The sequence below is a fragment of the Pollicipes pollicipes genome, unplaced genomic scaffold, assembly GCF_011947565.3.
Source record: "Pollicipes pollicipes isolate AB1234 unplaced genomic scaffold, Ppol_2.1 Scaffold_7262;HRSCAF=8765_pilon_pilon_pilon, whole genome shotgun sequence".
In the NCBI taxonomy this organism is placed as follows: Eukaryota; Metazoa; Arthropoda; class Thecostraca; order Pollicipedomorpha; family Pollicipedidae; genus Pollicipes; species Pollicipes pollicipes.
The window spans coordinates 10,161,445-10,187,290 of record NW_023597055.1 but is presented as its reverse complement, the minus strand read 5'-3'; the positions used below and the strand labels follow the sequence as shown (position 1 = coordinate 10,187,290).

Below are 25,846 nucleotides of genomic sequence, written 5' to 3'. Positions count from 1 at the left end.
CCCCGTGACGCCCGGTGAGGGGGCGCGCGCGCGGCAGGTGGCGGCGCCGACGGGTGATTCTGCACGCGCGGACGCGCCCGCCCGTGATCCGTTCCGTGATGGCGGGCGCGTTGAAAACCGGCGAGGAGGACGGGGCCGCTTCGGTGAGCGGCGCTCCTCCGCTAGCTGCGAGACAAAGCCACGGCGTCGGGGCGGGATGAACGATGGTTCTGGCGTGTGTCGGCGAGTTCGTCGGTGGTGGCGAGGGAAGGTCACGAACCATTTTTGTCGCGTGAGGTGTCTCAGACTCTGTGACAGCTACCTTTGTGTCCGTGACTGGCACATTTCGGTGGCCGCGCAAACTCGTGCCCTGTCCTTGAAGTCGACCCCTTCAGGGCAAGTGTGGAGGAGGAATCTAGTCGACTCTGACACAAACCAGTGGTGTGTCAGTTGGATTAACTGGCTTTCCAGATACACGCATAATTTGGTCCTAGCAGAAGGTAAATTATGATGGAAACAATTGAAAACATGAAGTGGGCCGCTATGTTGAAACGCATGCCTATCAATAAAACTATGCTTATGGGTAAAGCGAGTGTACCAAGCGTCCCTTTCCCACAAAGGAGAGCTTAAGTGTTATTAGCATGCGCTATTCTCCGCGTTTGTTTTCTGTGAGTGTCTGTGGTGAAAAAAGTGGAAGAAATGGACCTTACTTTACATATTTTGAACGGTTTTGTTGACAATAGCAGACCTTCAGGAAGCCAGGGCGTACTTGTGAAAAGACGATGTCATGAAATCATTGAAATGGGATGTGGAAACAGTCAGCAGTTTTGGCAATGCTCACGGTCACGAGTTGAATTTACGAGTTGGGTTCACGAGTTGTGATTTACGCTTCCTCGTGGCGGTTTATGGATGGAGTCGGTTGCCTTGATGACTTCCACTGGCATTGTTTTCATGGCAATAGGCTCATACCCATTCGTCACACCCCGTCGTCCCAGGAAGGAGCCATTTGTTCACGCCGGTTACCTTGCTTTCAATTTGTTAGATTACCACTAGGGCCCTTTTGTGTTATGTTTAGCTAATACCAATGCTGGCTGATGAGCGGAGTGATCGCCGCGTTGCACGATGCCCGCCGCGGCAGTCAGCGGCTTCACAGACGTGTCCCGCCTGGAGAGAGACCCCTCTGTCGGGTGCCCCGCCTCGACAGGTCAGACTGGCTCTGGCCCGCCTCGACAGGTCAGACTGGCTCTGGCCCTCCTCGACAGGTCAGACTGGCTCTGGGCCGCCTCGACAGGTCAGACTGGCTCTGGCCCGCCTCGACAGGTCAGACTGGCTCTGGCCTGCCTCGGCAGGTCAGACTGGCTCTGGCCCGCCTCGGCAGGTCAGACTGGCTCTGGCCCGCCTCGACAGGTCAGACTGGCTCTGGCCCGCCTCGACAGGTCAGACTGGCTCTGGCCCGCCTCGACAGTTCAGACTGGCTCTGGGCCGCCTCGACAGGTCAGACTGGCTCTGGCCCGCCTCGACAGGTCAGACTGGCTCTGGCCCGCCTCGACAGGTCAGACTGGCTCTGGGCCGCCTCGGCAGGTCAGACTGGCTCTGGCCCGCCTCGACAGGTCAGACTGGCTCTGGGCCGCCTCGACAGGTCAGACTGGCTCTGGCCCGCCTCGACAGGTCAGACTGGCTCTGGCCCGCCTCGACAGGTCAGACTGGCTCTGGCCCTCCTCGACAGGTCAGACTGGCTCTGGCCCTCCTCGACAGGTCAGACTGGCTCTGGGCCGCCTCGACAGGTCAGACTGGCTCTGGCCCGCCTCGACAGGTCAGACTGGCTCTGGCCCGCCTCGACAGGTCAGACTGGCTCTGGCCCTCCTCGACAGGTCAGACTGGCTCTGGCCCGCCTCGACAGGTCAGACTGGCTCTGGGCCGCCTCGACAGGTCAGACTGGCTCTGGGCCGCCTCGGCAGGTCAGACTGGCTCTGGCCCGCCTCGACAGGTCAGACTGGCTCTGGGCCGCCTCGACAGGTCAGACTGGCTCTGGGTCGCCGCGGTGAGTCTCGCTGTATGCATACGGACCGCGGCGGACGCTCTGACAGCGTGTGTGTGCTCGAGGCTGGTGCGTGATGACACCGAACATGGAACGGGTGCAGTGGGCAGGGGGTAATGCTGATAGCGGCCAACAAGAAAGAAGGAAGGAAAGAAAGAAAGAAGTGAAAGAAAGAAAGAAAGAAAGAAAGAAAGAAGTGAAAAGTATTCCGGTTGACGCGATGACACTGTTCATACGGATCAGCTTTGCCCAGGGTTCCGTGCCGTTTTTGCCTCTCGGAGCGGACCCGGCTGTTTGAGATTCGCATTGGCGGCTCCGTGCCGTTCTGTCAGCGTCAGTACAAACACGGCGCGCCTTGGTAGTTTCCGCTGCAGGCGGGATGCTGCAGAGGGAGTGAAGAGCAGTCCGAAATGCACCGCGGGGTGCCACCTGCACCAAGCACAAGCTGCCTACCGAGGCCAGGCGGCGCTCGCACGCGGCACGCGTACATTCGGCGAACATTAGCGCAGCCCAGATGGCGTGCCGTGCATCTCCGCCGTCACCGTGGAACCATAAGTCAGCCCCGAGTGAAAAGTGCCCGCCCTTGGCCCGCAGCTGGCTCGCGCGTGTGACCTTTGGCGATGTGCTTGTTGTGTTCTGATAAATCGTGTTTATCCGCGGAGGAGCACCATTTACCTTGTTGCGTGCCGCCGCCGTGTGGCGTGACTTGCCGGTGCGAAACGGAGACAGCCTTGCATGCATCTGACAAAAGTCGGTCGTGAGCGTAGCCCTACGCCTTTATTCTGTCGCCATAGGCCTCGTGTTTCGCCGCAGAGGGTCGTAAAACACTGGCATATCACGCCGTATTTCTTTTATTTTTGTTCGATGATGTAACCTGCTCAGGTACCTTTGCTTCAAGCGGAGGAAAATGAGGACAGCCATCTGATAGTTATTCGCTTTCGACACGCCGTGCATATTCCCCGCAAATTGTGCTGCATGTTTGGGTGTTAATATGAGGTGCAGACATCTCAGAACGCCCTCACTTTACACTGAAAATGACGTCGGCATGCTTGAAGAATTAAAAACGCAATCGGTTCTCCCTTGACGTTCTTTAGACACGCAGCTCCTGTCCCCATAGCTGGCCAAGACCGCCGTCGAGTGTGCAGCGCGTGGAGGGCGGCGCCGATGCTGGTGCCGCCGAGGGCTGCCTCAAAGGGGCACTTCCGGCCCACCGGCCCCGCTGCCTTCGGACGCGCCCTGTTGCGCGCCGTCGCCGTCCGACGTGGGGGCGCCACCGTCGGCCGGCAGCCGCAGCGCCTCACTCTGGTCCTCTCCCGGCTCGTTCACCAGCTCCACGTCGTCATCGTAGGCCGGCAGCAGGCTGTCGGCGGAGTCATCCATGTCGACGACGTCGGAGTCCTGGTCGAGGGCCTCGTCCTCGCCGAGGGCCTGGTCTGCCCCTTCCTCGGCCTCGGCGGGATCCTCGTTGTCCTCCTCCATGTCAATCTCCATGTCCTCCCCGCCCTCTGCGTCCTCCCCGCCTTCTGTGTCCTCCCCGTCATCTGCCCCCTCCCCGCCCTCTGTGTCGATTCTGTCCTCGGGATCCTCCCCATCTCCGCCTGGCGCCTGTCCGTCCTCCTGCTCCGCTCCGGGCTGCTCCTGCCGCCTCACGCACTGGCCTTCCTCCAGGACGTGGCCGGGCCGGCTGCAGACGGTGCTGCGGCAGGCAGCTGTGAACGGGTCACGCACCTGGAGCGGGCCGCAGCGCTCGTCGGCGCCCGTCTCCAGCCGCAGCCGCAGGCGCAGGCCGCCGGCGCCGGCCGGCCGCTCGCCCGGCGCGCACGGCCGCGCGCAGCGCACCTGCGCCGCGCTGCCGCCGGCGCACAGCAGGCAGTAAACGTTGCGGAAGGCCCGACCGGCCGCGTACACCACGGCTGTGTGGTTGCGGCACGGCTCGGCGAGCGGCGAGCCGGCCGGGCAGCGCGACTCGGCGTCGCGGCAGGCGCGCGGCCGCGGCGCCGCCGGCGGCCGCGGCGTCACCTCGCAGGGCGTGAGCCGGCCCGACGGCAGCTGCAGCGCCCAGCCGCCGGCCGGGCCGCGGCGCAGAGCGTCCGCCAGCTCGGCGGCGCCGGGCGGCGCGCGGCCCACCCAGCGCGGGCAACGCACGCTCACCGGCCAGAAGTGCAGCTGCTCGGCGTCGTCGTGGCACATGGCGCAGAAGAGGTTGCTGTAGGTGACGTTGGTGGCGGCGCTGGTGACGGGCAGCGCCGACAGCGGGTCCTCGGCGGCCGAGGCCGGCAGTTCGCAGCGCACCTTGTTGTCGTAGCCGTCGAAGGCGGGAGGGCAGGCGGCGCGCATGTACCACTGCTCGGCGTCGTCGGTGACGGTGTCGGGCAGCGACGAGAGCGGCCGCACGGCGCGGCAGACGAACTTCTCCCCGTCCTCGTCCTCGTCCTCGTCCTCCTCTTCGCCCGCTCCCGCCTGCCCGGCGTCTCCCTTCGACTTTTCCTTGAGCTTCTCACCTCCGTCGTCCGGCACCTCGTTCTCCTCCTGCGCCGGCGCGTCCTCCGGCTCCGCGCCGTCCTCGACCTCGGCGTCGCGGCAGCAGTCGCCGTACCGGCGGCAGGCGGCGTCGCAGAAGCAGCCGCGCTCGTGCCACGAGAGGCTGGCGCGCGTGTCGCGCCGCTGCCAGACGGCGTCCGAGCACGAGTGCCGGTCGGGGCACACGAACAGCTCGGCCGGCGGCGACAGCGGCGGCTTCGGCCGCTCCGCCTGCACGGTGGGACGCTCGGCGCCGGTGGCGGGTCTCTCAGGATAATTCGCGGGTCTCTCCGGATAATTCACGGGCCTCTCCGGATAATTCGCGGGCCTCTCCGGATAACTGGCGGGCCTCTCCGGATAACTAGCGGGTCTCTCGGCGTGACCGCTGGTCGGCTCCGGCTCGGGCCGCGTCGGCGGCTCCACCTCCGCCGGCTCCCTGTCCAGGTAGAGCACGTTGTGGTGACCGGGCCGCGGCGGCACGTACGGGTACCAGCGGAACGGCACCAGCGGCCGGCCGCTGCCCGGCACGTACTCGTGGTAGGCGGCGCTGCGGTCGCCATCCTCGACGCTCAGCACGATGTCGTAGCCCCCCGGCCGCCGGTGGTTGGACGGCAGGCGGTGGGGCCGCGCCGGCGGCGGCACCGCCAGCAGCACCGCCACCAGTAGCGGCGCCAGCGGCGCCATGCTCCTCCGCTGGCGAGGACGAGTCGCTGGACGTGCGGACGCCGTCGGTGGCTACCGCGCTGCGTGCTCTCCTGGTCAGCTGCCTGGCTCCTGTTCGGTGCGGTGAAGATTGCTGGGAGAGCGTTCAGCCGTCTGACTGCGGCTCCTCTGCCTCGGGTCAGCCCTCCGGGAGCGGTCGTCTCTGGGCTGCTGCGCCGCTCGGCCTCGCTTCGGCACTGCCCCGGCGGCGCCGCGCCGCCGCCGCCTCACCCGCCGGTCACGTGACGCCCGCCGCCTGCCCGCCGACCGGTCACGTGACGCCCTCCGGCGGAGGAGCGCCGCCCTGATCTTGAACCTGGCCGACGTCGACAGTCACGCCGCCGGGTCGACAGTAGGCGGCGCGATGTGGCCGATAGGGGGCCGCCGCCGCCGGAAACCCGCCGAGCCAGCTGCGGCCGCACAAAGAGGCCGCTTCTTTTGGCGGCGGAGGTCGCTGGACGCTGTTGGCTGAGGCGCCCTCCCACCCTCCGCCCTACCCCTGTCCACCGCCGCGAGGGGGCGTTTTGCTGTGCCGCCGCTCTCGCACGAGCGAAGGGTTCCGGCGGCCTTGTGAAGGGCTTACCGAAAAAGCTGTGGCGCTGCTTGTCACGGTTTTTACGTCACGCGGCGGATAGGGAAGGCCGCTAGGGGTGTTGTTACGTGGGGGCCATTGGAGTAGTTGCGGCCATTAAAGTGGAGAAAAAAAAAACTTTTGGAAGCCGCGAAAGGCCACTTGGAGGTCATGCCAACCAAAAACTGAGGGCACCATAGAACACGCCGGAGCCATTGTAACAGCCGAAGATACATAATAATCCCGGAGATGGCACATTTCCATTGTCTGCCGCTAAGAATATTTATGGTTCTTTTATATTTGGAACCGGCGAACACTGCTCTTCTGGCGGACACTTCACTTTTGGAGGTGGTGCTCGAAGGCTATGCAACGTATGAGGAAACGTCTAGAGCGAAATTGACCATACTGTTTAGAAAAAAGGAATAAAATCGCGTCTTGCATCAAATTGCTTGCTTCATTTGTGTTCGATCCTGTGTTTTCGCCCACCTGCCCATATCGCGGTCTGTTGGGCTCGGTGCCTAGGATGGCTGATGAACCTCGGACTGCATCCTGTCCCAAATCCAATCATTTCCCCGTGCCTAGCCTCTCCATCCCTTCATCCCCATCCAGCCAACCCCCATCCGACCCCCTCTCCATCCTATCAGGTCCGGTCCTTCCAGTCCCCATACTGCCAGTGCCCATCCTACCAATACCCATCCTTCCATTCCCATCTTACCAATCGCTACCCTACCATTCTCCATCCTTCCTTCCCTTTGCCTACCCTTCCTAATCATCGTCCAATTTTGTACCATGGCGGGACGGGGGGGGGGGTTCGCGGCAAGGCTCGTTAGCCCGTCCTCACGCCGTCCCACTCGTATCCGCCCTGGCGTAGTTCATTCAGTGCTAGCGTCCAGACAAAGAGGTACGGTTAGTCACCGCCGGTCATCCGGGGTCAGGGGTGGCGAGGGCACCTCCGGAACGGCAGGTGCGGCCGGCCCGGCGACGGTGGCGCCCCCCCCCCCCCTCCGTGCTCGGTCGGCGGACATTGTCCTGCACACACTAAGACTAAGGTCTCCGAGGGAAGAGGGAGGAAGCGAGGGAGGCCATGCCGTGGTCAGAGGGTCGGCCGCGGGGTGAAGTCGGTCGCCGAGCTCGCGATCTGTTGCTTAAGCGGTCCCGTCTTCTCGCTGTAGAGTCTCTGGTTATCGCTTTCGGGGCCGGGGAGGCAGTGGCCTCATTGGTTGTGGGTGTTGCACATTATACCTGTCAAAAGTAGGGTCTGTCCCGACCCTTTTAAGTTGACACACGAGAAATGTCATAATCTTTTTCAGCCGAAATGCTAGACACCTCTCGACTGCTATTTCGACTGGAAATTCCCTGTTTCCTGCCGCTGACATTGGTGTGTTCGGTGTCCAGCAACGGAGCTGCTCTGCACCCGTCCCGTCATGTACCCGCCCCGCTCGGCGCCTCCTCCCGCCGCCGCCACCGCTGCCGCCACCAGGCGCCTCCTCCCGCCGCCGCCCGGCGCCTCCTCCCGTTCCCGCCCGTCGCCTCCTCCAGCCCCTGCCCGGCGCTTCCTCCCGCCCCCGCCTGGCACCTCCTCCCGTCCCCGCTCGGCGCCTCCTCCCGCCTCTGCCGTCACTGCCGTCCCGCTCGGCGCCTCCTCCCGCCGCCGCCGCCGCTGCCGCCGCCAGGCGCCTCCTCCCGCCGCCACTCGGCGCCTCCTCCCGCCTCCGCCGTCACTGCCGCCCCGCTCGGCGCCTCCTCCCGTCCCCGCCCGCCGCCGCCCGTCGTCGCTCCACATGTCACGCTCGGTAGCCGGCTGACCCGACCCGCCCCGGTCGGCAGCGGTCCACCGGGCCGACCGACCGCTCGCGGCTGGCCCGCTGACGCCGGCCGCGGGCGGCGCCTCCCGGCCCGCCCCGAACGCTGTTTGCGGCGGCGGCTAACGGTCACGGTTGTGCCGTTCAGGAGCGGCGTGTTGTTTGTTACGGGCTGTGTCGGCGTCGCCGCCGTGTGGTGGCTTTTAATTGGCGGGAGGTGGAGATGCGGGGGCTCGTCGCGTCGCAGATTGGTGTTTGTTACGGGAGTGAGGCGAGCTTTTCAGCGCTAACAAGTTCATAGCGGAGCTCAAGGCTGCTGGCGGAGAATGGAGTTATAAGAAGCCCGTGAAATGGCACAGGTTATGCTGGTTATTGTGGCTCCGGCTCGAGCTGGCACTGCCCCCTGATGGGGTAATTGAGATATTAATAATTAGATGGCATGCTGTTGTGATCATTGTAGTTAGATGGGACCAATGAGATGATATGGGATTTTGATTAGATGGGACCACGTAGGATGAAGAAGCAATGCACCGGAATAAGGTAAACGTGCACGATACTGAAACTCTCATTCATAGCACTGAGTGCACATCCAAGCTGAGGAGACCTCTTACTGAATCGTGCAAGGGGCATTACGCCAAATCGCAATAAAGCCCAAGACCTTAATACCCGCACATTCACGTAGACCATGGCTGCAGGCTGCAAGACGCTGGTCTAGAGATCCCCAGGGGTGGTCCAGGACCGTGGTCACGGCCGACCAGACCACCCGAGCGCACGAGGAGCCCGCGCAGCCGGAGGAGCGCCCAGGACGCGCGTGCCAGCCGCACGGCCGGCGGCGAGGGCGGCCGCGCAGAGCGAGAGGCTCGAGACGCGCGCCTCCCGCTCTGCACCACAGGACTCCCGGCCCAGACGAAGGGGAATTCGCGCGCGAGGGTTTGCGTCGGGTGTCGGCCGGTCAGGCTGAAGTGCGGCGGCGGTTTCGTTGAGTTGTCGGACACCGGTAGATCGCGCTGCGCGGCACATGCGTCATGCACCAGTTGGAAGGTGTTTCTAGGTCACACGCCGGTTATGGCGTGTGGCCAGGTTTGGAAGTTGATTTGCCATGTCACTTGGCCGATGACGAATGGTCGACGTCGCAGGAACGTGTACAGAACCTTGGGTGTGGTAATGCAGTCTCATTTGGTAACGCTCCGGGTGTTCGCTTCGTTCCGACAAAGTGTGAGTTTCGGTATAGTTTGTGGCGGGTGGAAAGCCACCTTCAAGTACAGTTCGTTGGTATCTCATTGATTAGGTGTACCCCATTTTAATGCAGTTGGTTTGTTTTTCATTACCTTCTCTTCAACTATATGACATTCTACCACCTGCTTTGTATATATGTCCCCTCCACCTCCTTCTCCCGTACGTGAGGGAACCTAATCTCTTTCGTTGGACTGATCCCACAGACCTTGCGTATCCTAGCGGCCTGCCTCATCTCCGACGTATTTTCTTCGCTCCCACTTATCCGCATCAATCCCTTTTAATCAGAAAACGCCGCACCTAACTCTAGTTACGGATACAAAATGTCTCCGACATCGGGGCACCCTAAACTCCAATCGTCATCACCGGCGAGGCGGCGGTCCTCCGCGCGCTGCGGCCCGCGCCGCGGCTCGCGGTGCCCGGCGGCGACCGGAGGCGGCGGCCTGCCGCCAGCGCCGGCCGCCGACCACAGCCGGCAGCCCGTCTCGCCAGCCTCTCGCAGGCTGCCGGACGGCGCCGGCGGCCGCAAGGTCCCGGCGTGCTCGGCGGCAGTGTGCGGCGGCACGCCGGCCGGCCGCCCCGCGTGACCGCCGGCCGCAGCCGCGGCGGGCGGCGGCCGCCTGCTTCCGGCGCCAGTCGCGCGAGGCGCATGGCTCCGGCGCCCCGGCGCCTTGAAGGGCGTCGGCTCGTTTGCGGACGGCGGCGTTTGTCGCGCCGCCTGACCTGGCTGTGGTGCAGTCTGGTGGTACAGTCTGACAGTGAAGTCTGCTGGTGCCGTGTGGCGGTTTGGTCTGGGGGTAGTCTACCGATGCAGTCAGCCAATGCAGTCCGCTGGTTGAGTCTGGCGGTGTAGTCTGGCGGTGCAGTCTGGCGGTACAGTCTGCCGGCGCAGTCTGGCGGCAGTCTGCTGGTTTAGTCTGCCGGTTGAGTCTACCGTTGCAGTCTGCCGGTGAAGTCTGCCGGTGCAATCTGCCGGTCCAGTCTCCCGGCGCAGTCTACCGGTTGAGTCTGCCGGCGCAGTGGAGGTTGTGCCTGAGCTGCTGCGCTCCATACGCGGTGTCACGACAATGTCGCACACAACGCGTGCTTGGGAGGCCTGGTGCCGCTGCCTTCAACCGCTGGCTGTTGTCGTGTGGCTGGTGGTGCTCTGGTCTCTGGGGCCTTTTCACCCATGGGTGCCTTGGGTCCTTGGGCGTTGCGGCTCTGTGGAGGTCAAAGAGCGTGGCTTTCTGACCCCGTCTTCCTCTGGCTATCAAACATGACACCACAGGACGGACCTTTGCGCCTCAACAACGGCGCTAGCTGACTTGTTGGCCTGTGAGATGTGGGGCGTTCCTGTATCGGCCTCAATGCATTGGCTCGGCTCCCAACTACTGCTACCTTATCCTCAATGGCATTATTACGGGGAACAAGGCGATTACCTGGACAATACAGCGGGATCTTTGAGTCGTACTCAGAGGAAAGCCCAGCCAGTCCTCCACAAGTTGGGAGGGAGAGATGTACCGCCGTTTCGATCCTGATACGTGCAAGAGCCTGGCTGGCTGAGATGTTTTTCGAAGCGCGCCTCCAATTCCGACTTATTGCGTTGTTTTTTCGCTGTTCGCCAGGTAACACGTTGCTAACCGGTCTGTGACTCATTACGAGGAATGCGTTCGATGCGGCGACTGCCCATCACGACCTTGGTCAAGGGCACGCGTACTCGCACGCGGATGGTGATATCGCCGCCCCTTCGGTCTCGAGACGCTGCAAGCCTTGTTGCTATCCAAAACTATGAAGTCCACATGAATCCTGGAGGTTTGTCACTGGTAGACGTGAATTTGTGATTGCTTTATAGCAGCAGCATGCGCGTGAATATCTTCAAGAAAATCGTTACGTGGATTTGTTTATACTTCATCATTGCGGTTTAGGTGCAGGCCACCTTGGCTTTTCGGAGGCATCTCCTGAGCGGTTATGGGCATCATAACTGCATTTCACTGGCCGAATTTACACCCGTTGACACCTGGGCTGCACGTTCCGAGCTGCTGTTCTGCCAAGTCGCCGACCTTTGACCTCGTTCTCGGAGCGGAGCGTGGCAAAAAGGTGGAAAAGAGTGGCATCGCAACGCATGCTTAGCTGTGTGTGCAGGATGCTCTTGTCCAGTTGGTCTGTTGGTGTAAGGGTGTTATGTCATCAACACCATCAATTCTGGTGGATTTGACATTCGACGTCAAGTATACATCAAGTTCAGTTTGGTCATTTACGTTGAACTTGTCCTTAAATCTGCCGTCAGGGGTTCGAAACTCCTGCGGTGTGTAGGTTGTGGTGCAATGGTCATTTACGGCCAAAATCACGCGAAGTCACATTTCCAAAACCGCCTTAAAGTATTGGGGCACCGAGAGCGTTTTTTTCACGGTGTGCCAGTACCATCGTCTGTCTAGATCGCACGTGCGGGTGTATCCAAGGCCAAGATCGTATGAGGTCATAGAATGACTGCTGTCGTCTACATTACTCGTGGAGCTAAACTATGGCATGCTGTGACCTGTTTCAACGTTACTTTGCGCCAATATGCGAGCCCACTTAAAGGCGGTAAAAGCCCAGTTGACTTTTTTCTTTCAACGTTCCAAGTGAACCGTCCTTTATATATAATGAGAAACGACTTGGCAAGACCTGTAGATCTCTACGAGATTGCCTCCCCGCTTGTTTGTATTCTGATTCCGGCACATCGGGTGTGGAATCACCCCGAAAGGTGGCGCCGCCTGCGTAGTGGAGCGAGGCGAGACCGGCGAGGCTTTGTGAGCCCGCTCCGGAGCCGTTTAGCACATGATTCATGCCGCCGCGGCCCCCGCACCATCCTCGGACAAGAACTGTTCAGGCTTGAAAAGTTCTTGACCTTGGCGAACTCGGCAGGCTGTCGGGTGACAATACGACTGTTTGGTGGTCAGAACTCCCCCCCCCCCCCCTCCCCCCCGCCTCCGCCCTTCCTGCCTCCTTTCCTCCCTCGCAATCAGTCGGGCGCGGTTCCGTCCGGCGGCGAGCCGGACAGCGGGCGCGAGCACGGCACGACGGTGGATGGGTGTCAGAGGCCGCACGCGCGTATCGCGCACGGCCGGACTGGGCTATGCATTGACTTATTCAGATTGTCGCGGACTGATTATGTATTGACTTATTCAGATTATTGCGGACTGATTATGCATTAACTTACTCAGATTTTGGCGGACTGATTATGTGTTGACTTACTCAGATTATCGCGGACGGGGTGCGGCACCAGCAGCAGGCAAACGCACTTCATACAGCATGTCCTTAACCATCGTGCGTAGACGCTGTCGGCTGGCACCGTCCGCAGACCGAGCCGATCGACCGAGCCCGGCCAGCGTGCGGTGCTCGGGTCCTGAGTGCCGCGGAGGGCCCGGCGGCGGCGGCGGCGGCGGCGGCGGCGGCGGCGGCGGCGGCGGCGGCGCGGCCGTGGCGTGCGCCGCCCGTGCCGCCGCGCCGCCTGCGTGACCGTTTAGCGGACAATGGCCAGGTGTCGTGGCGCGTTGTCACGGGACTCGGCGCCGCGTCTCGGGATCGCGCCGGCCGGACGGCGGCGACGGAGCGGGCGAAGCGGGCGGGGGTGCGGAGGCGCGGCGGCGGGGCGGGGGTGGTGGCTTACCGGGCGTCCTCAGTGGGAAGGCAGGAGGACTGGTGTTCTGGCAGCGGTTGCGGGGTTTAGCTGTGGAATGCTGCCGTCGGTGTGGTCACGGCCAGCGTTTTGCGGAGGGCTTTTGTTTACGTCGTCTTTGTGTCAGCGTGAACATCATAATCAGCCGCCCTTGATGGCGGCAAAGATCGAAGGGAAAATGTAACACAATTGACAGATTCTCATAAGATCATCGCGTGGCAATCTTTCAACGGAGAACGACGGTCTAATTGTAAGACCGTTTTAAGCAAACTACCGTCCTGTAATACAACTTAAAAGGCTTGAGAGGCTCAACTTGTCGGGCGTTGTCTGATGTCTGACGCATCCAATGCCGCGCGACGGGGCACCGCCCTGGCGGGAGTCGCTCACCCTCACGCTGCTCGCCTTCCCACAGGCCGGCGGCTGCTGCCACACCTTCATCGACAAGGGCTACGAGTTCGACGTGGGCATCCACTACATCGGCAACCTGAACTCGCAGACGTCGGCCAAGACGCTGATTGACCAGCTGACCCACGGACAGCTGCAGTGGGCGGCGCTAGGTAAGGGAGGGCACCTGCCCACTTCAGCGCCTCCTGCAATGGGCGCCGCTAGGTACGGGAGGGCACCTGCCCACTTCAGCACCTCCGGCAGTGGGCGCCGCCAGGTACGGTAGGGCACCTGCCCACATCAGCGCCTCCTGCAGTGGGCGCCGCTAGGTACGGGAAGGCACCTACCCACCTCAGCGCCTCCTGCAGTGGGCGCCGCTAGGTACGGGAGGGCACCTACCCACCTCAGCGCCTCCTGCAGTGGGCGCCGCTAGGTACGGGAGGGCACCTACCCACCTCAGCGCCTCCTGCAGTGGGCACCGCTAGGTACGGGAGGGCACCTACCCACCTCAGCGCCTCCTGCAGTGGGCGCCGCTAGGTACGGGAGGGCACCTACCCACCTCAGCGCCTCCTGCAGCGGGCGCCGCTGGGTACGGGAGGGCACCTACCCACCTCAGCACCTCCGGCAGTGGGCGCCGCTAGGTACAGGAGGGTACCTACCCACTTCAGCACCTCCGGCATTGGTCTCAGGCGCCGAGAAACGCTATCAGCATGTGTCATCGGAGCGGTGCTGTGACATGCTAGGACCAGTCATTGGTCGTGTTCTGTTTTATTTCGTTCTCGCTGTCGATATGAAAGATGTGCAATAAGTGCGTTTTAACGTGTCCTTGTGCAGGCAGTGTGCCACGGTGGTTGGGTTCTGCATGATCTTGGGGCTTGATTCACGCCGGAGAGTCATTCGTCTTCATCATCATTAATGCTGGTTTTACCGCCGCCAGTCGATGCCCACTCTTGTTCCATGGAGTGCTTTTTTGTACATTTTACGTTTGTTGTGTTTGTCACGCGTTGTTGTGTTGTATATAGCGGTGTGTGGCCAGCCATGTGATGTGCTCGCGGCGTGTAAAGAGAAGCTGTCCCCGTCCTATCGCAGTGTCCTGTCCTAATGCGATACGGCGTGCATGTGAAGCCCTCTGATTGCTTCTTGAGATCGTTCATACCTCCCTTCCACCTCTCCCGCTCGTTCGTCCATTCATCTCGGTCCGTGTCTGCCTTCATGTCATCGGCTTATTTTTCCCGTTCACTCGCACATGTGTCCGTCCGTCCTTGCGTCCGTCTGTCCATGCCTTTGTTATGCTCGTGCCTGTATCGGCCCGGCCGCTGCATCCGCCCGTTCATCCGCGTCACGCGCGCGCGCGCGAGTCCTGATGGCGCCGCGTCCGCCGCCGCCAGACGACGAGTTCGACACGGCCGTGTTCGGCGATAAGCGCTACTCGCTGGTGTCGGGCAGGCGGCGCTGGCTGGAGCACGTCAAGAAGCAGTTCCCCGACGACACGGACGCCGTGGATCGGTGAGGGCCGCGCGCCGCCGCGCCGGGGCGTCCACAGCCGCTGCTGGGGGCCACAGCGCCCCGTGCCGGTCTCCCGTCCTTCGGGACCGGCTGGTCGGGGGGTGGCGGAGATGCGCGCTGTTGCGCGCCCCGACGCTGGGTCTCGGGTGGCGCACAGCCTCGTCCAGCGAAGCCGTGTGTGTCGTCGTTGCGGCACTTATGAAGGCGGCGGAAAGTTGAGACGGCCACGGGATTACCGTTTTCGCGTTGTGAAGGCATCGCGACAAGTCGTTCTTTGTCAGTCAGAAACGCCGCAGGCGCACTGAACTCGGACCTCTGCCGTTCCGTCCAGCATTGCTCAGGTGTGGCGAACCTCCGACGATCTGCCAAAAGAGATCGTGCTTGATGCCCCCCAAAGCTCCTGGGATAGGGGACAGGGCAATGGGGTAGGCTGTCCCAAAGCTCCTGCCTGTCCGTTAAACTCTGTCAGAACCACGCCCGTTCTGAGCTGTCTCGCCCCCTCCCGCCCCCTCCCCCCCCCCCCCCCACACACACACACGTGAGAAGATCCCTGAGCGCCCCTTCCCTTGGATGTTGTTTAAGGTCATTGCTGCGCGAATATTCGACGTATCTAAATTACTTGGCGCCCCTGAAGGCCATCGGAGCCACTGAAAGTTCTGTGCGGAAGGAATTTACAATCGAGCTGAGTGAAGCCCGCACCTCTCAATCCAAAGTCGGCCCACTCAGCCACTGGGCCATCTACTCGCGCAGGCTGTTCGAGGCGGTGGTGAAGTGCAAGAAAGGCGCCATGGGCATGGTGCTGGTGAAGATGCTGCCGGTGTGGCTGAGCCAGCTGCTGCTGCAGACCGGCCTCTTCAACCTCGTCTCCGACGTGTTCAAGTGGAACAAGCGCTCCGTGCAGGAAGTGGTCACGGTACGCCTGCGGCGGATGCCGCAGTAGTGGCGCCGGTGGACGCCGCAGAGGTGGCCCCGGGAGGACGCCTCCGTGTCTTGGCGAACGCTTCGCGAACTGTGTCTCGTCAGGTGAACGTTTTACGCAGGCTCAGAAAGCGTCAATGCGAACACACCCAAATGTTTTTTTCTTCACTGATTGCTAAAAGTTCCGCCGGCTCGTGCAGCGCACATTAGCGCTATCAATGGTCCCATAGCGTTGGAAAATGAGACGGATCCGATGTTTCCCCGAACTCATTGGTTATGCCGTACCCCAACCCGACCCCACTGACTGTTGATGTTGAGGTGCGGATGGTCACCGCCAGGCCGAGACGAACAACAAGGATCTGCAGGCGCTGTTCATGTACTGCTTCGGCGACTACGGCACCAGCCCCGACCAGGCCGGCTTCCCTATGCAGGCCACGCTGCTGGCCCACTTCTGGCACGGTGAGGCGACGGTGGCGCCGCCGGCCAGGCACGAGTTCGCACCGCGCCCGCCAGGGGCGCTGCCGTCGGACGGGTGCCCTTTGCCGCGTGTTGTGGTTTATGTGACTTGCCATATTGATGATCATATTGACGGTTTTTCTTTGTGAGATAGCGTTACAACCTGTGCTGATACCAGGGGGCACTTGGTATTGGAAAGTCAATTTTCGATGTCACAACATGAGCAGCTAAGAAGTTGGTCGATTCAGGCAGTTTCACCTGCTTACATGGCGTTCCGCTGTCTTCTGCGGGTGCGTTCGGCGCCTGGATCACATCGTTCTAGCACATGCCATCCATCGGCGGACCGCGCTGGGGAGCGACGAGCCCTGTGACCCGACGCTCTGACGCTCCGCCGTCGCGCTCTGGCCGCACGACCTGTCGATGACCCGGCCTGACCCTGTTGATGACCCGATGATCATGTTGGATGACTCGGCCTAACCCGATGACCCTGTCGATGACCCAGCCTGTCCCGGTGACCCTGTCGATGGCCCTGTGACCCTGTCGACGGCCCTGTGACCCTGTCGACGACCTGGTTACCATGTAGATGACCCGACCTGACCCGGTGACTCTGTCGATGTCCCGACATGTCCCGGTAACCGACCTGTCTACGGATGACCTGGTCTGACCCGGTGACCCTGTCGTTGACCCATCCTGACTCGGTGCCCCCGCAGGCGGCTCGTACCCGGTGGGCGGCGCCTCGGAGATCGCCTTTCACATGATCCCCGTCATCGAGGAGGCCGGCGGCCGGGTGCTGGTGAGAGCCGAGGTGAGCGTTTGTTTGTGTGAGAAGAGTGCCACGTCGTCGCACGGCGACGGTCAGCAGCCGAGGCGGGCACCACCGCTAGAAGAGTGATGCACGCCCGGTGATTCGGTCAGTTCGGGATGTGGTGGCCGTTGGTCGGCCGTGGGTGGAGAGGACGGCCCGTGCGCTGGCTACCGGCCGTCAGTGGGACTGTCAGCAGGTGGAGGAGGTCTCTCAGTGGGTTAGTGGGTCTCTGATGTCATTTCAGTAAGTCGCTCAGTGGGCCAGCCAGCAGGTCTCTCAGTGGAACAGCCAGCAGGTCTCAGTGGAACAGCCAGCAGGTCTCTCAGTAGGACAACCAGCTAGTCTCTCAGTTGAGCAGCCAGCAGGTCTCCCAGTGGAGCAGCCAGCAGGTCTCTCAGTGAGCCAACCAGTAGGTCTCTCAGTTGAGCAGCCAACAGGCCTCCCAGTGTGGCAGCCAGCAGTTCTCGAGCAGCGATACGTCACTGTCCGCACCGGCCGCCAGGTGAAGGAGCTGCTGATGGACGAGCTCCGCAGCACAGTGGTCGGCGTCAAGGTCGCCAAGGGCAGCTCGACCCACGAGATACGCGTGCCGATGGTCATCTCAAACGCAGGTGGGCTCCGCTGCGAGGGCGACGGCTCAAACGCGAGGGCTCCGCGGGTGGGCTCCGCTGACAATACAGAGTTCGTGCGTTTGTTGTGTGCGAGGGGGGGATGAGCTGGGAGAGTGGGTGGAAGGAGCGGTGGAGGCGGCGTCTGTTGGCGTGTGAGGAGGTGGTTCAGAATGGGATGAGAACAATGAGGCGAATGCTTATCGGTTTGTGAGTGGGCATTTGAGAATGGGGTCGAAAGGATGGTGAAGGAGAATGTTGATTGAATTGAATTGATTGGTGAGGTGAAGAATTGAATTGATTGGTGAGGTGTAAGTTGAAACAGTAGACGGGCGGCAATAGACCCGCAGCGGAAAGAAAAGTGCGATGAGAACAAAATATGCAAAGGGAGACTAGGGAGCGACGCAACCGTGTGTGTGTGTATGTGGCGCGGGCGGTGGATGGTCACCACGCGGGGGGGGGGGGCGGTCAGACGGGTCCTCAGTGACCGTGACTGTGACTGTGACTGACTATGACTATGACTATGACTGTGACTGTGACTGACTATGAATGTGACTGTGACTATGACTGTGACTGTGACTGTGACTGTGACTGTGGCTATGACTATGACTGTGACTGTGACTATGACTGTGACTATGACTATGACTATGACTATGACTGTGGCTGTGACTGTGACCTGACCGTGACCGTGGCCTGATCGTGACCGTCACCGTGATCGTGACCTGATCGTGACCGTGACCGTGGCCTGATCGTGACCGTGACCGTGACCTGATCGTGACCGTGACCGTGGCCTGATCGTGACCGTGACCGTGACCTGATCGTGACCGTGACCGTGGCCTGATCGTGACCGTGACCGTGACCTGATCGTGACCGTGACCGTGACCTGATCGTGACCGTGACCGTGACCGTGACGGCCCGTGGTGACCCCGCCGGCTGCCGGCAGGGTTGTACAATACGATTGCAACGGCTGTTGCCGCGGCCGGTGGCCGAGACGTCGCGCCTGTGGCCGCTGACCAAGATGTCGCACGCCACGGCCGGCTTCTCCGTGTTCGTCGGCCTCAACGCGCCGCTGGAGGAGATCCGCGGCAGCGGCGACAGCACCATCTCCCCCCGCAACTGGTGGGTCTTCACCAACAATGACATCACCAAGGTGAGAGCACGGACGGGAGGGGGAGGGGGGGGGGAGTTGAATCTCGAAGCGTTGTGACCCCGGAACGCTAACATGTCCACCTTTGTGTGCCATTTTTTTAAACCACTAAAATAAGCAGCAGCGGCGGATGATGAGGTCCTGGAGCTCCCGCCTGGTGTCCGCTGCCCGTAGCCCCCACCTCGGCCGCCCTGCGCCGCTCCCCACCACGCCTCGCATCCTGTGGCATCGCGCGGCCTGAGGCGCCGCGCCACACACCTCCCCGGGGCCGGGCTGGACAGGGCGGCAAGCCGGAGGACGCGGTGTCGGTCAGACGGCGCCGCCGCTGCCGCCGCCCTCCCCGGACGCGGCGCGCTGTCTGGGTGCTGTCTGGGTGCTGCGTGGGTGCTGTCGGGCGCACGACGACAGCGATGTGAGCGTGCGGGTGCCCTGCTTCAGGTGTGCAACGACTACATGGCGTTGTCGGCTGACGAGGCGTTGGACCGGGACGTGCCGCTCATGTTCATCTCCTTCCCGTCCACCAAGGACCCCGAGTGGGAGAAACGCTACCCGGGTACGTGGCGCGCCCCTTCCGCCGCCGGGAGCGGGGCTCGGCGGCGACTGGTATCGCTTGCGAGGGGTTTGAGCGGAGACCTCGCCATCCCGGTACGCTGCGCGCCTCTATTGTCGTGAATGGGTGGGCATCGACACCCATGGATGACTAGCTTACTGCTCGCCTTCCTAAGCCTTGCTTTTTCACTCGCTTTAAAGCAGTGAATATGTTTGACTCAAGTGATGGGCAGTCCTGTGTCTCCCACCTGTGACGCGGCCTGTGATAACTGTGGGTAACGAAGTTAGGGAGCAATTTGTGTGTCCGGCGTCGTCTCAACGTGACCTTTCTTGTGGAGGTGTTTCGGGTCAGCGTGTTAGCGGGAGCGGACATCATCAGAGCCCAGTCGCGTGGGGCACATGAGCGATGGCCGGACCGGTGTGCTGGTCGCCGTGCTGGCCGCCGTGCTGGCCGCCGTGCTGACTGCCGTGCTGACCGCCGTGCTGGCCGCCGTGCTGACCGCCGTGCTGGCCGCCATGCTGGCCGCCGTGCTGACCGCCGGCCTGGCCCGCCTTCAGGCAAGACCACGATGGCTATTGTGACGCTGGCCAACTACGACTGGTTCAAGCAGTGGGAGAACGAGCGGTGCACCAAACGCGGCGCCGACTACGAGGGCGTCAAGAACACGATCGGTGACAAGCTGGTGGCGCAGGCCACCCGGCTCTTCCCCCAGATCAGGGTGAGAACGCGAGCCCTCTAGCGATAGAGCTGTCGGTATAGTGTCTTCTGTTCCGCCAGATCAGGGTGAGAGAGCCAGCCAGTCTCGTCTAGCGATAGAGCTCTCGGTAGGTGCTACAGTTAGATTGATTGGACGCAGTCCGGTTGGACTGGCTTGGTGTGCATTAACATAGAACATCGCCTCAACTGCGTGGTGACAGTATGCATAATCAAGCATTTGATTCGATTACCTGCACTTTGGATCGTTGCCATCGAAGTTTGCGACGTTTGCGCACACGGACACGCCTCGTCGCCCCTCCACACCCCATCCCCAACCCCCCTAACGCGGCTCGCCCCGGTCGCAGGACCACATCGACTACGTGAGCTTCGGGAGTCCGGTGACGAACAACTTCTACCTGGGGGCGCCGCGGGGCGAGATGTACGGCATGGACCACAACCAGGAGCGCTTCAGCGGCGAGAGTCAGACCCTGCTGCGTCCCGCCACCGACGTGCCAGGTCAGATGGGGCCGGGTCAGGTCAGATGGGGGACGACGTCAGATGGGGGACGACACAGGTCAGATGGGGAACGAGGCAGGTCAGATGGGGAATGAAACGTCAGACGAGGGAAGAGGCAGGTCGCATGGGGGAGGGGTCAGGTCGGATGGGGGTGGGTCAGGTCAAACGGGGACGACACAGGGTAGCTTTAGAAGAGATCAGATTGGATTGGGGACGAAACAGGTCAAATGGGGGAGGGGTCAGGCCAGAGGAGGACGGACGGGTCATATCGGGGACGATGCAGTTCAGATGGGGGATGGGACAGGTCAGATAGGCGACGGGTCAGATTAGATGGGACCGGTCAGGTTAGGGGAGACGGGCCGGCTCCAACGAAGGCGGGCCGGGACAGTCAGATGGTGCGGAGCAGGTCAGGCCAGGCAAGGGGTGGGGTAGCCAAACGTCTCAATTTGCGCGGCAATCCCGCTGCACTGTGTAATTCTGAGGATTTCACCCACGACACAAGTGCCTGCTGTACCCATTTTCATTTCATTTCCTAACTGATGAGCTAAAACCCTGGGGAAGACGGGCAAGGTCAGCCCAATGCGCAAGAACACACGACATGTGCGGGAGCGGAGACATGTGGCTGACAATGACGACAGCGGGACACGGCTCAGTCCCCGTTCCAACCGGATGACGTCACCCGCCGCCTGTCCGCGTTCCTCGGCAACAGCGACCACATCGATGGCGTTCTGAATGCAACCCCAGTGTCGTTCAGCTACTTGAAACAGACCAAAGTCGCTACCAGCAGTGTGGTTCATGAAGGCGTCTGTTGGGTAGGTGAATGCGCGAGGTTCAAGGTGCGTTTGAACCTCGCCCTGTTGGCATACAGTTGATATTTGATAGAGCACGTATCTGCACTGAAACAGTCAAACGAAATAGCCTATGAAATGTGTTCGACGGATCATGGTGTTAAGCAACAGATTTGCAACGTTTACAATCGGCGTGTTGGAGCTTCTTGAGAGCAGAGACGAACTTGCAACCAACGCGCTCTAGGCTTCGTAAAATACGCCTGATATGTGATGTTGAATCCGAGATTTTCGGGCACCATGGTGGCTTTGTGGGGTGAGTGCCACCAGGCAACAAAAAACGTTATGGCGGGAGGGGTCTGATTGTAGTGGCGTTGACCGAAAACACTATCTGACGGCGTAATTTTTGCGCGCATGTGGCAAGCTGGATGTCACAAGTTGTGTCCTCTTCCGGAACGTCCAATCGGCGCAAGCACGACTATAAATATTGTGTGGGCAGTAGGTGTGGTGGCTGAACGCTGGTTGCTGCGGACTACCGTCTCGAATGAGAAGTGTGCTGGTCTGGTGTGCTGGTCTGGTGCTGGTGTGCTGGTCCCATGGGTCATGATCGCTGCCTTCGCGATGACGCTATCTCCGAAATGAATTGCTCAAGGGAGTCGCGAACAGAAAATTCCTCTGGTCCTCGCCGGTGTTCCTCCGGTACAAGCGCGCGCACGCTTATTCAGCACTGCTTCCTCGTTGCGATGACGCTACTTACCTTTTCCATGGAGATATTTACGCACGACGCTGCGCCACGAACGACACGTGATCCCTTCAGGATGTTTGCCCAGCGCCGTCCGAAGGAAGATCTCGCGCGGCCTAGACTGAGGTAGAAGGATACCGCATTCTGCATGTTTACGTGGTGACCGTGGCACCTACCTAGGGGAGAGCGGGCCAAATAAGCCACCGAAACTTCCCGTCCGGTCCAGAGAACAGAGCGTAAAGGTGCCGTGAATAAAACCCCGATTGAAACAGAGGCGACAGCCAAGTTCGAAACGGGCATGAATGCCAAGACGCCGAAAAACCGTGCGTCTGTCAGTAATTCAGAAGTGCAGAAGCCAGCACAGGAAGGAGCGGCGCCGGGGTGCTCGCGCGCTAGCTTGTAACTGGCCAAGCAGGGAAAAAGCGCGCGAAAGAGATCGGTGACGCATGCATACAAGTCAGTCGATTCATGCTGGGAGTTATGTGCTGTCAGTAGGATGTACGGATGCGATTAGGTCGAGCTGGCGTAGGATGCAGCAGACGGCCGGGCAGAACAGTCACAACTGTGCAGCGCGCCTCGTCGGCTGTTCGGCCCCGGCGATGTGTTGCAGTGGCTTTGATAAGAGGGCAGGCTGCATGCCTCACGGGGTCAGGTGAATAAGCGGACGTTACAGCGCAGGTTTTGTGAATTACAAACCGGCCGAAGTGGTTTATTTTGCAATAAACACGTGATTTGCAGGCCCCGGGTGAAAAATACTAGGTGACACCAACCTAGAAGCTGGACCAGCGAGGAACTCTGCCCTATAAACGTATGGACGCGTAGCCCAGCACCAGACGACAACCTCCACTCCGTGTTCATCGGTTATGCTTACTCGTCAGCCATCCATTTGTGTTAGCTGAGTCCTTGGGAAGGCAGAAGCCTCGCGCTAACAGCGGCTGTGATTTGATCGAGATGACCCGAGGTGATCGGCTATTGACGAACGTAGATGCAGTCCTCCAAACCGTACAGTCGAGACGGAGCGAGCAAACGACGAGGACACGCTCTTATCGGGGCGGCGACAAGCCGGCGAAATGCTGACTCGCCCTGCTTGTCACTAGGTGGACCACATGCATTATCAATATGAACATTTTGACGGTAGTGTTAAGGAGATAGTAATAAAATTCACACAACAAAGAGTTTGGCAAGGTAGGTGATACCAACCTGTGGATATACGTTTTAACGGAAGAGGAATGCTCCTATTAAGTGTGAACTCTCGCCATGGCAAACTCTTATCATTTCTAGCTAAGATCGAATCAGTTCCAGTTTTGTCCACTGCTTCAACAAACCAGCTATCAGTGACAATTATTGCTTCATGCACTAAAACGAATTGTGTTCTGCAGATTATATGCGTTTCATTCGTAAACACGTAGAATCTAGTGGCCAATGTCCGAACACGCTTCTTTGCATTTCGGCTGTTTGGACTTTGCCCGCTCTTTCTGTGCGGAAGCGTAAGGCCCAGATCACGTGCTCGATCAAAAAAGATTCTTGTCTTCAGAGCGGATGCGTTATTGATAACGATCGACACGAATTTAAATGAACTATACAGTTTATCATAAAAAGTGCACTAATAACGGATTGACTTGTTGCGCATATTTGTGTCAGATTATCTTTTCGCCGCGCATATCGCCGATCAGGGACGGCCGAAGCACCTGATGTTCACCGCTCGGACGTCCTGAGTTTGATCGATAGCGGACTTCGACGCGCTCAGCTACGAGTGCGCCCCGCCGTTTCCCGCCACTAGTGTTTGCCGTGAAACCGACGATCGGGCCCGAATGTCGGCGCAGCAGGCGCAGAAGTACGCCGCCGGGGGCAAGGAGCCGCCGCTGGACCGCTTCGCGGACGCGCCTCCGCAGTGGAAAAAGCTGGAGGAGATCCTGGCCATGCGCAGCTCTGCCGGCGAGCCGATGCCGTCGGGGTTGCCGCACCGGCCGCAGCCGGTGGCCGCGCACTACAGCAGCGTGCCGGCCCGTCAGCCGACGCCCGTCGGCCGGGGCGGCGGCGCCGGCGTCTACACGGCCAAGCCGTTCCAGCAGGCGGCGCCGGCTTCGCCGGCGGACGGCGCCGGCTTCAGCGTGGTGGGCAGCGGCGTGCCGCGGGCGACCGGCCCGCGCCTGCCGGTGGCGCCGCCCCAGCCGTACTGCTTTGCTTCGCCGCCGCGGTGGACGTCTGGTGGTCACGGGCCGGGCGCTCGGCACGCGACTCCGCCCCAGCCGCCGCCTCAGCCGCCGCCTCAGCTGCCGCCTCAGCCGCCGCCACAGCTGCCTCAGCTGCCCCAGCTGCCCCAGTCACAGCCGCAGAGGCGCGGCCAGCGCTCCTCCAGCACGCACCTGATCGAGAGCATTTCTCAGCTAGTGCACCAGACGCACGACCGGCAGGGGGAGGGCGGCGTCCCCGGTGGCGGCGGCGGCGGCGGCGGTCGTGGGAACGGTCCCCCGGGCTGGCACGGCGGGGAGGCGGAGCGGCACACCTCGGGCAGGGCGTCCACCCGCAGCGGAGGCCAGAGCGGCGGGGCGGCCTGCTGGCGGCGCGATGAGGCGCGGCGACAGAGCTCGGACAGCGCTCGCGTCGGCGGCCGGGACGTCGCGGCCGGCTGGCCGGATTGCCCGGATGGGCGGCCGGCCGCCGCGCCGGAGAAGCCGGCCAGGAACCTGACCTCCGCCGACCAGGACGACTTGCGCCGGCTGCACGAGCTCATGGAGATCACGCGAGCAGAGGGCGAGATCTGCCAGATGGAGATGGTGATGCAGAGCCAGGAGGCCGAGGCCACCGAGCAGCGGCGGCTGGCGCGCGAGCGCGCGCTCTGCCGCGAGGACGACTCGGGCGGCGCCGAGACGCCCGGCCGGCGCGGCGGCGGCGGCGGCGGCGGCGGCAGCGGCACCGAGGCCGAGCTGGCGTCGGCGGCCGACGAGCCGGCCGCCGTGCTTGACCGGCTGCGCCGCAACAAATACTGGGCGACGGGCATGGTGGCCGGCGGGCCGTCCGACCGCGAGCTGGTCGGCTTGCTGCTGGCGCGGCTCACGCAGCTTGAGGGCCAGCTGGCGCGCGCGCGCGACGCGCTGGCCGAGCGCGACCGGCTGGTTGACGAGCTGCGCGCCGCGGGCGCCGCGAGCGGCTCGCCGGCCGCGGCGCCGGCGGCCGGCGCGCGGAAGGCGGCCGCCGCCGGCTGCGGACCGGACGACCTTCGCCGCGAGTGCCGCCGCCTGCAGAAACACGTGCGCGACATGGAGAAGTTCCTGGCCGACTACGGGCTGGAGTGGGTCGGCTCGGGCGCCAGCAGCGACGACCTGACGACGGCGCGCTCGCACACCGACGCCGACGTCGGCGACGGCGACAAGCCGGACCGCTCGCCGCCGGCGGCGTCGCCGCGGGATGCGTTCACCGTCAACTTTGACCTGCTAGTGGCGCGCGTGGCTGAGCTGAACGTGCTGGCCGGCGCCGACCAGCAGCAGCTGTGCCGCACGCCGCGCGGCGCGCGCTTCATGCTGGTGCCGCCGCTGCCGCTGGCCGTGTACCGCAACGGCATCGTGCTGGAGGCGGGCCCGTTCCGGCCGTACTCGGACCCGCTGGCGCAGCTGCTGGTGATGGACCTGCAGGACGGGTACTTCCCGACCGAGCTGAAGGAGCGCTTCCCCGACGGCGTGCCGCTGCGGCTCACGGACCGGCGCCACGAGGAGTACCGGCCGCCGGAGCCGGCGCGTGTCTTCTCGGGGCCCGGCTACCGGCTGGGCGGCCGCCGGCGCTCCTCGCGCTTGATTGCTGAACACTACTGCCGCCGGCAGCGCGAGCAGCAGCTGCAGCAGCAGCGGCGTCGGCGCGTCGGCTCGCCGGAGCCGCTGCCGCCGCCACCGCCGGCGGCGGCGGCCAAGGCCTGCAAGGCAGCGGCTGGGGCGGCGGCGGTGGCGGCGGCGAGGCGCACGCCCGGCAGCTCCGGCTACCTGTCGGCCGGCAGCGGCTGCGACCGCGGCACGTCGCCGCCGCCACCGCGCCGGCCGGCCTCGCCGAAGGCGCGTCCCGGCGCGCCGCTGCCGGCGCCGATGCTGGCGCCGCTGCCGTCGCCGCTGCCGGCGCCCTCGCAGGCCGTGTCGCGTTTCCTAGCGCGCCTGCCCAAGACGGTGGTGCGCGACGGCAGGCTGATTGAAATCCGCCGCTCTGTCGAGGAGTTGCTAACTGGCCGCGCGTCCTCGCCGCCGCCGCCGCCACCGCAACCGC

The 25,846-nt window shown here is 62.3% G+C and overlaps 1 protein-coding gene across 1 annotated transcript in view; it reads left to right on the top strand.

Moving 5' to 3' along the window:
* Positions 1 to 25,846, top strand: part of LOC119113415 (all-trans-retinol 13,14-reductase) — a 44,060-nt gene that overhangs the window by 14,802 nt on the left and 3,412 nt on the right. The window contains exons 4-13 of the mRNA XM_037237733.1: positions 12,898 to 13,042; positions 14,258 to 14,375; positions 15,126 to 15,288; positions 15,632 to 15,752; positions 16,460 to 16,554; positions 17,057 to 17,161; positions 18,106 to 18,312; positions 18,748 to 18,862; positions 19,417 to 19,577; positions 19,921 to 20,071. Of these exons, the coding sequence (XP_037093628.1) occupies positions 12,898 to 13,042; positions 14,258 to 14,375; positions 15,126 to 15,288; positions 15,632 to 15,752; positions 16,460 to 16,554; positions 17,057 to 17,161; positions 18,106 to 18,312; positions 18,748 to 18,862; positions 19,417 to 19,577; positions 19,921 to 20,071 (1,381 nt within the window). The remainder of the gene's footprint in view (positions 1 to 12,897; positions 13,043 to 14,257; positions 14,376 to 15,125; positions 15,289 to 15,631; positions 15,753 to 16,459; positions 16,555 to 17,056; positions 17,162 to 18,105; positions 18,313 to 18,747; positions 18,863 to 19,416; positions 19,578 to 19,920; positions 20,072 to 25,846) is intronic.